This window comes from Phoenix dactylifera, unplaced genomic scaffold (genome assembly GCF_009389715.1).
Source record: "Phoenix dactylifera cultivar Barhee BC4 unplaced genomic scaffold, palm_55x_up_171113_PBpolish2nd_filt_p 000919F, whole genome shotgun sequence".
Taxonomy (NCBI): domain Eukaryota; kingdom Viridiplantae; phylum Streptophyta; class Magnoliopsida; order Arecales; family Arecaceae; genus Phoenix; species Phoenix dactylifera.
Window position 1 is genome coordinate 144755 of NW_024068279.1, and position 12261 is coordinate 157015.

The 12261-nt window shown below is 35.8% G+C and overlaps 1 protein-coding gene across 4 annotated transcripts; it reads right to left on the reverse strand.

The window, feature by feature from the left end:
* Positions 1 to 1093: 1093 nt before the first annotated feature.
* On the reverse strand, positions 1094 to 11139 carry LOC103707669 ((+)-neomenthol dehydrogenase-like). Of its 4 annotated transcripts, none has more exons than XM_039120931.1 (6): positions 10837 to 11139; positions 8046 to 8087; positions 7727 to 7970; positions 7561 to 7638; positions 1917 to 2102; positions 1094 to 1829 (listed from the first exon to the last, which is right to left on the reverse strand). In XM_039120931.1, the coding sequence occupies exons 1-6, from the start codon at positions 11046 to 11048 to the stop codon at positions 1452 to 1454; spliced, it is 1140 nt and encodes a 379-aa protein (XP_038976859.1). In that variant the 5' UTR covers positions 11049 to 11139; the 3' UTR covers positions 1094 to 1451. The 4 variants fall into 4 exon arrangements, with proteins under 4 accessions (XP_038976859.1, XP_038976860.1, XP_038976862.1 ...); XM_039120932.1 differs by having other exon boundaries at positions 8046 to 8083; positions 10837 to 11034; XM_039120934.1 differs by having other exon boundaries at positions 8046 to 8080; positions 10837 to 10975.
* Between the last annotated feature and the right edge of the window lie 1122 nt (positions 11140 to 12261).

Genomic DNA, 12261 nt, shown 5'->3' on the forward strand with positions numbered 1-12261 from the left:
TATGTAATGGAGCCTAGGTATGCATCAACCCCACAAGCCACTTGGTTGCAAAGCTGAGATAGTGTTAAGGGTTTGTTTGGTTGGGATATATCATGTTATGGGGTAATTTGATGATTTTTAAAAATTATTTATATGAAAAAATGATTGTGGAGGAAAACAAATTTTACCATGTTTGGTTGGTAAAAAAATTACTTTGAAAAATATTATTAGAAAAAGATTACTATATTTGGTTGGAGGTAATATTATACGATAATATTGCCAAATTTCCAACAATGCTTTTGAACGAACGATTTAGATAATAACATTCTTTTCTCAATCTATTTGTTGGCTATTTATGGTCCATGTACATAAACATTAAACACTATTAATATTAGCTATTTTGAATATTGAAATATATTTACATAAGTTAATAAATATTTTTAAATTAATTATACATATATTAGAAAATATTTTTATTATTATAAATAAATTTTAGTATGTTTTGGTTTATAAATAAATATAGTAATTATTAATTAATCCTATATTATATTTATTGATAATTAATACATTTTTCTTAATTGTTTATTAATAATTAATATTTATTAATAAATATATAGATGTATTAAATATATTATTATTTATAAATATTATCAATCAATATATTAGTATATTAATATTAATTATATAATATAGTTGATATAATATTAATATAATATAAGTGAACTATTTTCGTCAAAAAATGATATTTTCAAATTACCTCACTTAATAATCCAGCGTAGAAAATAAATACCATCCCTTTGATGGTACTCGTTTTATCTTCTCTTAGAAATATAGAGGTAGGATCTACTATTTATTTTACCATTTCTTTCATCCACTTTTCTTACGAAATATGATAATCTAATATGAGGTTTTATTTTTTCATACTAAATTACTTCCAATCAAATGGGCTCTAAGCTGCAATGTTTTAACCCACCATAGCTCTTTGCTCAATAATTCAGCTTCCATACAAAAGCGCAAATCTGTGATCCTACATGAAGAGCAGATTATATATTAAGACTAGGCTACAAAGTATGCAACATAGACACAATGTTCTGCAAGAAAAAAAAATCATGAATTATTGCTGAAACAAGGCTCAGATGAATAATTTCATTAGGTATATTATCTGTTGAGTTTTTTTTTTAACAAAAAGAGAATTATGTGGCACGAATCGTGAACACTGCACGACACAAGGGGCACCTTTACCAAAGATATGCTCAGGACATTTGAAAGGAATTAACTACTAGATTCTGCTGAAGTTATATGGATCTTGAGAAATATCAGTACATGAGTTTAGTTCAAACTCTTTATTTCAATCTTCCTCAGTCTGTCATCTCTTCTGCTGGATCCCTCCCATACAATCAATTTCTCCCAAACAACACATGAAACTCCTCAAACTCTAGCTCAAGCACCATTTCATAACCCCATAAGCCTGTTCAATACTCTGCCATGGTGGTCTGATCAAAATAGCATCCTGAAGGGCCACCATTGGGCAACAAAGCAAGCATAACCGGACCTTTAGCCCCTTCTTCAGTAGCGAGGACCCCAGTATTCCAATTGATGTCAGTCTTGACATAGCCCGGGTGCACACAGTTGATGCACATATCTGGATACCTCTTTGCAAGAACCCTTGTGTAGGCATTGAGCACAGTTTTTGATACACTATATGAAGGTAACATCATTGGCCATCCACCAGCTTCAAGCGTTCCATTCTTGAGGTCCTCCAGGAATCCATCCAGCAACTTCTCAATCTTCTCTTCATTCAAGTTATCGATGTCATTCAGCTGGTTTCTGATACTTTCATTGGGCATCCTCTGATGGCAACCCAAACAACAAAACCGAACTTACATGTTAATAAGCTGCTTGTGTTACTTTTAAATCTTAAGGTATAGAACTTTTACCTTGAGTTCTGATCTCAGAGAGGAAACGTTGACAATCCTTGCACCTGAGGTCGAGCGCATCAGGACAGGCAGTAGTGCTTCTGTCACTCTTTTGACGCCATAGTAATTGGTGTCTAGGCATGTTACGGCGTCTTCATTGTCCTGACGGATCACAGCTTGAACTATGTTGGTAGCCTTGCCAGAAAGCTGCATTGCTAGGAAGACTGTGTTATTGGTCTTATCAAATCAATTTTAATACTCACTCAGTAATTTTTTGTTTATTTTTATCTTGTTATGATGTCTATCGAAAGGCTCTTTATTTAGATGCAAGAGAGCATTGACTTGTTTAAGTCATTGGATTGACCATATAATTGAGTGAACAAATATCTGGAACTCTGATGATTATATAAATCAAGATCCACTGAACCGGTACCGGGACCTATACCAGTCGGCGGCTGGTTCCGAATGGTACCGTACCAACACACGCCATGTAGAGGCATGCCGGTTCCGAACCGGTATGCCATTTTTTTTAATGCTTTTTAGTTTGATTTATTGATAATCAATTTTGTTCAACTTTTTCAATAATTTTAAGTATTATTTGATGTATCCATGATCCGGATACAATCTAAATGATGCATTTTGATATTTTAGAGTGATGCAAAACATAAAATGATTAGTGAGAGGTTGCATGCTACAAGAAGCAATATATAATATCCTAACATCAATTAGTGAATTATAAAATATAAAATGATACAATCAATTACATATATTTAAAGTACAATATGCATATGGATATCTAAAATTTTGTCGAGTAGCGGTGCTTCTCGTAGATATCCGGATCATTAGTATAATCAGGAGGCACATCAGCCCGCCCCTTTAACCAAGCGGCGTTGTAATCCTGTACGCTCATCCCATAAGAAATACACTCTGAGGAATAACCACTCTTAAATCTCTCACTAAAGCTCTGGCTCTAAAAGGTATCCTCTGACTAATAGTATGGCTATGGAGGGGCCTCTTCGACTATGACGGCAGCAAAATCCGACCTATAAGATACTCCGCGCTGTATAGGATAGTAGCCACCAGAAGACGATGCCTCAAACACACCATAACCATTTCGTATCTGTATGAGTTATAGGCTGCCTATGGCTGCGAGTAATAGAATTCAGCATACAACTCGAAACATAATACATTTATGGATCCTACTCTATATGCGAAGTTATATGCAGCTGCATCATGTTCTCCTGAATAATCTCGAAGAACCCGTCTAGTATATGTATTCGTATCCTTGCAAGCTCTACTAGATCGTGCACCATGGTCCCTATCTTATGTAGCATATGTAAACTAGAACTCACTGGTGAATCGAAGACCACCCTGTGGCTATCTCATAAATGGTGGTCTCATGTCCTCCACTCCCTAGGACCACTGGAATTGTCCTCGTTGCTCTTTCTAGTCTCTAAATTTGAGTGAACTAATTGCACACTCTTCATCAGGGCTGCAACTATGTTTTCTTTTTTTTTTACTGCACTGAGCAGCTACCTACTTATCCTTCATGCCCCTCTTTGCCTGGCTATCCTGGAAGAATCGATGTCGCCCTCCTAATTAAGCCGACCGGATAGCGTAGTAGCCTCATCTAAGCAACTTTCGATCATATTTCTAGAAGGATGTCTCGGACAAGAAGTCATGTGATCACCGGCTTCCTAGTGACCCCTGTGGTTGTGGCTGATCAGCTACAAGGATGCGTGAAATATTACAATATGCCCATTGCCCTGAATCTACTCTAACCTTGCTGGCTACAAAACTACCTGGTCGTAGAGGCGATCCTGGCTAATCAAGCTCTGGCTTCTGCTGCTGGTCCACAAGCCATCCAATTATAAGATCATCCTTATCGTCAACGAATGCGTTGTGGATCGAATTTGTGTACTTCAGCTTCACTTCTGAATGTACTTCAGCCTCAATCTCAAATTATAATGAATTTATTTAAGTCATTGAGATGCTTTTATATCAGACGGTTCCTCTGCTTGCTATGGATGAGGATGAAGGTGGATAAGTTGCACTCTTAACCACTCGAGAAGATCGTCTGGGAGAGGATCTGGATAGCTAGCTACCTAAAATTTCTTGCGAATGAACCAAATGGATCCACCATTCAGCAGCAAAAAATATTGAAGAAAATTACATTTAAGTAACCATCTAATGTTAGATAATAGTTATTGTTGATATGTAATATATCTAAATTCATACTTTTTTTTTACTTACGATAGATGCCGAGATTCCAAAGCTATCATTTTCCTCACTCAATATTTTAGGCTTGTGAAAAAGAACCGTACTGTAATATGTCAATCATTGAAGATACGAGTTAACTTATACATGTCACTTGAGTTAACTTATGCATGTCACTTAAGTTAACTTACTTCTTTTAAACATAAAGTCACGACTTTTGGATCAGGATCTATTTTGTAAATCACATTACGCAAAGCGGCTAGAAGTTTGTCGTCTATATCGATTTCAGGTACGATATACTAAAATCTTGGATTCAGGTAGTAAACTGCAGATAGAGTTCATAATTATTTTAGTAAAATTGTTTAAATACAGAAGCAAGCTAATTTTCAATGTTCTTGCTTACTTGCTAGATGCAAGTCTCTACCCATTTAGTAATCCCATCGCCGCTCAATGATGTACTCCTAGCATGCATTGAATTTGCCTCTAATTTGATTCTTTGCCCTCTTCATCATATAATACAAGAAGCCCATCTAGGGGTATCTCTTGTTGTCCACGACTTGAAGCACTTCGTACAATGGCTTGATAGATTTTACTATTTTCTCAGCCCGCTGCCAGAATATCTGTCTCGTCACTAAGTCCTCAACAATGCTCCCCTCAGTGTCGGCCCTCCATAAATCTTCTTTTTTTCCACTGGGCACTGACAAACATTTGACGTAGGGCAGCTTCCTCCTCAAAGAGGCTATCAAATGTAACATAGTAGCAAAATGTGCCACAACTAGTCTCAAGATCTCTTTCCCTATCTCCTCATCAGTGATAGGACCCATGCATCGTTATAAATATATTTGGAAATGGTTTGGGCTGTCTCCACTATCTGTTGCATCATACGAATTTTTGCAATATCCATCAACATAAGGTCGATACAATATATGCACATGGGGTCCAGAAAATGTAGCTGCCGCTCCATCAAGATCTCCCTGGCGGCCTTATATTGTGGCTCATTATTAGGGATGATCTACAGGATATTTTTTTTCCAATCTGATCAACCACCTCCTCTATCAATCTGAGGATGTACATGACATCGTGTATCTGATTGAAAGCATCAACCAATTTTTGAAAGAAAATCTTTGTATCATAGTATGTTAAGAAGATGATGCTTTACTTGGTAGGACTGGTCCAACTATCACACAACACCATCAGTCCATATGTGGGCCACTTGCTCTTGTATGGGGCAATCCACTTCTCTAGCTCTTTATTATTGTCAAAAAGCTCACCATAGATGTCTTTCAATCCTGGAGGATCTACACCATAACCAGTAGCCTATATGGAGAAAATGATAGATGTATAGTACGTGTTATCTGCCACATTCGCTGGGATATGGCTGAAGAGAAATCAAGATCCAATAGCTCGCCACATTCTTTTTTTATCCTTCTTTAGCATGGTGTCAACTTTTTGCTGCTTCGAATCCTTGCTAGAAAAGGCATGTTGATCTAATTCATAGATGATGGCTCTTGATGGAATCTTTCTAGAGGACTTCTTTCTACTATCAAAAGCTTCCAGCATGAATTCAATATGGCCATCGCCTCCATTGATAGCCTCTCTAACTGAGAAAGTCCTCATGAACTCTAGATCTGCCCTACTGGTCATAGAACCGAAAACCGACTCGTAGTGTGAGGGTCTAAATCGAGCTCTATGCCTAGCTACCTCATTCTGCTGCCACTAATCATTTAGGCTTGTCCAAATGCAACTTGAATTTGTACCTCCTCATCATCTGAAGCAGACGCTTTTGACTTCCTAAAGTGATAGAAAGGTGATTCTACCGCGTGGCGGTCCACATCCGCATTCTTCTTGGAAACCCTCTTCTTCACTGCTTTGAAATCAGCAAAGTGATTCTTCATCACCTGTCGGACCTTCTTGTAGACATTTCTGACATATAGATACATCGAGATAACCACCAGCTATGTGTTGTTTCAACCTGGTTACTCCTCTCTATAATTCTATGTCGCACTGCTTGCACCTCCAATTGTGCCGACCCGAGATCCATGATCCCAACCAATATCATGCTATGAATTCTTTTTCCTCAATGGTTCTATTCCTACAGATTTATCAAACATGTCAGTTTATTAATTATTTAAAAATAGTAAAATCTTATTACAATGAAAAAAATATTTTTCTATTTTAAAAAATACATCTGATTTATCTTATACATAGTACTAATTTTTCATATTTTTAAATTTATTTCTATAATTTCAATAATTTAAAATTTTAAAATATATTTAAATATCATAAATTCAAAAAAATATATTTTCTATTTCAGAAAATGCTTCTGAATATGTATTACGTAGTAGTAATTTTTCATAATTTTTATATTAATTATATATTTTTAATCATTTTTAAAAATAAAAAATAATTTTTAAATACAAATATTTTAGAAAATTAATTTGAGCTTAGATTCATGTAGAATCCTACCATGTATGATACCTATATTTTTCTAAGCCCGTGGGCATGCATCAAAGGCTAATATTTCTCAATTTTTTAAAAAATTTAGGCCTAAGCCACTATGCTCATAATTGCGTAAAAACTTGAATAAATGGATACCAAATTTAGTTGGAGAATAGCTTCATGCCCCTAAATAAGGTTCAGATTTTACAGTCTTTTTAAGTTTTATTTTATTATTTTTTATTTTTTAATCTAAAAATATATTTTTTAATTTAAAAAATTATATATAATCCGAAAATAAAAAATTTTAGTGGATTGTGTGGATCATCCATAGATCTCCAACATATCATGAAGTCATGCCAAAATCAAAAATTTTGGCATAATCTCTCTTTATTTTGGAAATTTCAAGGTATTTTTTAGTGTTGAAAAAAAAAGAAAATAAGGTAAAGAGAAGAATACCTTATTTTGGGATGGATCCTCCTTGAATTATCATGAATCGTCACATTTTTTGGCCGGGGAGGGTTTGAAGAAAACTTAAACGAATGCTTGAGAAGGCTTGAGAGCCTTATGAGGCCTTCCAACGCTTAAAAAGAGAGGAAAGGAGGGAGGACCGGTTTGGACCGGTTCAGGATTGCCTCGAATCCGACTGGTTCGGGGTCGGTTCCGATCCGACCGGTTCGGAGTCGGTTCCGACTCCCACAGCCAGACCAACCCAGTCTCGCGCTGGGTCAGCTCGGTACGGCCCGAACCGATGGTTCGGCTTCGGTCCGACAGACCATAATATGAACTAAATTTATGCAAGTTGCTAGCCATTTGCATTCTGGAGATTTTTCAAAGTATTCTACTTTTCAGAGTCTAGAGGGTACTTGGAGCTTTGATATTCCCAACATCATTTTTCTAACAGATACTTTATTAACTTCTAAATGTTAGTTATTCAATAAATATGTTTGTTATTGTATCACAGCTGATCTTAACATGATAATAACAAATGGCTTGATGCCAAAGGAGTTACCCAAGATTCAGGATCAATATTAAGAGCTTTCAGGCCTTCAACATCTACTACAACTCCTGAGGCTCCTGCGTTATTTACCTGTATCCACAGTATGACTCTAATGAGTGATGAAGAGAAAATAAGATAGCAGAAGTGTTTTAAGTCTTCAGGTTTTTTTTTTTTTTACCAAGATTTCGAGCTTTCCAAATTGATTTTGGATGAAATGGGCTAAGGATGCAACACTAGCAGGATTTCGAACATCAAGTTGATGGAAGACCACATTGGAGAAGCCGAATTGGTGGAGGGATTCAACAGCATCTGTCCCCCTCTTCTCATCTCTTGCAGTTAGGATGACAGTTACGCCATGGCTTGCAAGCTGCCGAGCAGTCTCAAGGCCAATCCCTTTGTTGGCTCCAGTAACCACTGCAAGCCTGTGCAAAGACATAAAGCAAGTAAATATTTTGGTGCAGATGAGAATAAAAATTTGCCAATAAAGGACCACATACCGGTCTGGATTTGGCCGCTCGTTGCTTCCCATTGCCTGCTGTCTAGCCAAAGAAGAGCAGGCTTCAGTTATCTATCAGCATATGAAACCTGGCCACTCATCAATATTTAGATGCATGGGAATCTTGTATTGATTTTATTTTCTGTATTCTTTTGGTACGAAGTCATTGTCCCCATTATTGTCACTCTCATCAATTAATATTGTTGCTGTTGTTGTTGTTACTACTACTAGCCTTTTCTTTCTTAAAACAAAGCAATACAAGGGTAATGCAGAAATTTCACTCAAAAAAAGTTAAAAAAGGATGATGTACATTGCTTTATGTTAGTCATGTAGAGGATGCATAATTATGGAGCAACAGAAAAGTGCTACAATATCTATGGAACTTTTTCCTATCAATGATCTGTATCATTCAACATCTACTATAATAATAGTTTTTATATGAAATTCATGTCTATGCTCCCTATAAGCTAAAAAAAGGACAATTTATTATCTACCAAAATTTATTTTTAAGTTCCAAGACTAGGTGCATAGGCAATTTTTGGACCCATGAAGGTCTGCAGAAACTTGAAACCCATTAAATAAGCTAATAGGCTTCGTTGTACTAGGATTTTAGTCAAAAATGAACAATGATTTTTAAGGGGAAAGGCTTGAAAAATCTATTAAATAAGCAAATAGGCTTCTTGTTGTACTAGGATTTAGTCTAAAATGGACGATGATTTTGAAGGGGGAAGGCTTGACAAATAGAATAAACCTGGGATCAAATTATTAAAAGAGGAACAGAGGAGTTTTGCATAGGAATATCCTTCTCTAGCATAATAGTGAGGTTACTGCCTGGTCCAAATAGACGTTAAGACATGGTGACACAAGCAAGAGGACCTCCAGGAATATATCTTTGGCTTATTCCTTTGATACTTTTACACTTGTGACTTGCAAACCAATGGTCGCTACTTGCTGTCAAGCAGGTTAGCTAGTAAAAAATTGGCATAAAAAACTCAGGGATCTGAAACCTTCCCAATTTGATTTCTCTTTCACACAGTCTAAAACCCAGTGGTCAACTCAAGGAGGGCACACCCATCTAACTAGGCCATCACCAGCAATCTTCATTTTGCTTGTTGATAATTATGAGCTTATGAGAGAGTAGCATTATGAGAAGAAAAAAAAAAACAGTTGAATCAATTTTATGTAACTGCAAAAGGTCCCAAGTTTTTGTTCATTTAAAATGAAGGGCTAAATGTCAGACTTGTCGCTCAGAAAGAGTGGCAACAATAGTTTTCCAAAATTTATCATTGTCATAAGTCTTCTTTTTAAGACAACAAGCAAAATAGATCTATCTACTCAAGATGCCAGCTAGAAACCTAGACAGAGGGAGAGCAGCGAATGAATGTCCATGCTAATCTTGATATGGTAATTCAATTTGTTGAATATCTTATATATAATATATATTATATATATATATATATATATATATATAAATATATAAACAAAGAAGCAAAATTCATGAATGATATGAATGTATATACTAAATTAACGTTTCACTCACATCAATACACACCCTTTTGGAAGGCGTATAATGAAGACTAAGAAAAGGCATATCTGTCAAAAATATTTTTACAAAATGTGTAGACACTGCTTAGTAATGCCACAAGAAGAAGATTATCTCTCAATAGGGTACTTCTGGTCTTTACCAACTATATATCAAAATAAGAATTTTCAGGATTTGTAACCTGAACAAAAAAGAAAAGAAAAGAAACCATTGTAAACTTCCAGGATTTTGCTGTCAAATACTTTGGACCATTCATCTAACAGGAGTAATGATCTCCTGTAAGATCAATGTCAATGACATATAAAAATAACAAGGATTCCTTTTTGGACAAACTTGGCAGACAGGGATTGGTCTTTGTATGTTAGGAAACAAGAAATCTTTCATTAGGTAGCTAAGTCTTGTAGAATATGCTCATGCAGTTGTTCCAATCCATAAATGTACTTTTCATATTTACTGACAAGTCCTTCTTCCCCTCTTCAGTTGAGGGGAAGAAGTCTTTCATTAGGTAGCTAAGTCTTGTAGAATATGAGTCCCAAAGAACCACTGATCATGTACCCCTACTGCCATGAGGCATCACTGATATATTCAGTTGAAAGAATCGAGATAAGCTAACTCTGAAAGCTTAGCGAAACTGGAAGATTTGAGTTTCAACTTGTAAACCCTCTTCCTCATAAACCCTCTTCCTCACAGAGGGAGGGAGGGAGAGCTTGTAAACCCTCTAACAATTAATAAAATTTGAGAAGTGATAAACCTACACTTTAAGATTTATATTATTTAACTGTGCTTTGAACCACCATGCTGTGATTGACTGGTCTGAAGCTGATCTTTTAGATTCCTGGTCAGGTTGTTAACTCTCATTTTAGCAATCTAACTCAAGCTAAGTAATGAAAAACAAAAGTTCCAAAGTGTTTAGGAGGATTGGTAATTCAAGTCGATCGAGTTTTGAATACCACAGAAATATTTTCCACATTCATATCATAAGTATTTACTTCATATAATTGTAATTTTATATGTAATTTTTCTTTTTCTTTTTTTGTTAAGCTTTGCGATGTTTCTAATTTTGTCCCTTCATTCTTCACATCACATTAATTAAATTGATCAAGTTACCAACTTGGCAACTAGTAGCTTGGATAACTCTACCTTGGTTTCAGGACATGAAAATAGATCTCAAGAAACAAAGAAACCAGATTTATCTATTCAACGCGTAACTGAAAATAAACCGATTTAAAGGACAAAGAACGACTTAAACCTGGAAGATGATGTGATTCCAAGAAAGGTGGCACCAGGGATCTTCTCAGACCTTAATCCCCTGTTCCCCTTCCGAACACCAAAGAAGGCGCCTGTCAGCGGATGGCTCGAAGAAATGGCGCTGTGACGTAGAATAGTGGCAGCGGATGGCTGGAAGAAGGCAAGGGCAGATCGGATCTCAGAGCCTAATAAATTTCTTTCGGAATAGTTCATAGAATTGGGGTAGGTGGTCAAGGAGGAGGAGGAAGAGACGAAATAAGGGGAATGGCGGCGAAGATGGAAATCTCGGGATAGCTCAGTGTCAAGGTTTATAATATTTTACGGCAAGAATTGCGCACTAGCCTAGTTTTTTTATGCAAGAAAATGATACGTATTCTACGGACCCAACCATGGCACCAAAACAAAGCTTCATGCAACATGGCGTAAATGTATTGGTGCAATTTGAAAGATTGGATGCCATGCACAACAATTTGTGGTGTGAAAAACAAATTCCTATATGATACCTGACAATGATCTTTTTTTTGTTTTTTTTTAAATTTATTTGGATGCCAAGGTTGGATCTTTATTTTTTTTTAATTTAAAAAAATAATATTTATGCTGAGTTTCCATGGAAGCTCCATGAAAAGTTCTCGGAATTAAAATTATATAAAATATCTACTAAATTGTATGTATTAAGCAAGGAAAATTGTTAAATTTGTGATATATTTTGTACAAATATTGTACCCATAATTTCATGATAACACGTATTATAGTAATATGTTTACAAAGAACATCTTTAACAATTATTGGGTTTTACTTTTTCCTTAAACAAGTCATATATTCATAGATTCTTAAGAGAGTTTTTGTTGCTATAATCATGAGCTCGGTTTAAGTCCTAGTTTCATAGATCTTTTCTTAACAAAGCCATAGACTGATAAAACTTTAAGCACCTTCATTGCTTGAGATAACTAAAATTATGTGGTCTTAAAATCCCTAGTAGGATCCAGTCCATCAACACCAGCAGTTGTCCTATGAAACAACAATAGCAACAGGTCAATTTTGAGAGCCACTGGCTCAGTATTGCTTTCAGCTCTCCGCTGCACTGCTATGGCCATCACAACCTTCTAAGTTGCCACTGGTTGATCAGAGAACATTACCTGCTTCCTATAGAAAGCTATACAGAAACTTTCATTACTTTCATACATCTTGTTGTGATTTCTTAGCACATTATTTGCAGTTGATCAAAATGAACAATTCTTTGGTGTATCTTTTTTAAGGAATCCCTTGGTGTATTTGATATGATCATTAAACTTTTATTTATTAAGGAACTTAGGTTGACATGCTGTCTTCCATTGGTTTTTGGTGATGATAACATTTGATCTGCAATTCTGGTGCTACATTATGGGGCTCACTAGTCATATATGACCTACCTTAGGCCATTCAATTC

Excerpts from the sequence above, each read along its gene's own strand:
- LOC103707669 (XM_039120931.1), bottom strand. The coding sequence starts at position 11,048 with ATGAACTATTCCGAAAGAAATTTATTAGGCTCTGAGATCCGATCTGCC. Across the intron at positions 7,971-8,045 it reads GAGCGGCCAAATCCAGACCG|GCTTGCAGTGGTTACTGGAG; the intron begins GTATGTGGTCCT and ends GTCTTTGCACAG. Across the intron at positions 7,639-7,726 it reads TTGGAAAGCTCGAAATCTTG|GTAAATAACGCAGGAGCCTC; the intron begins GTAAAAAAAAAA and ends CTGTGGATACAG.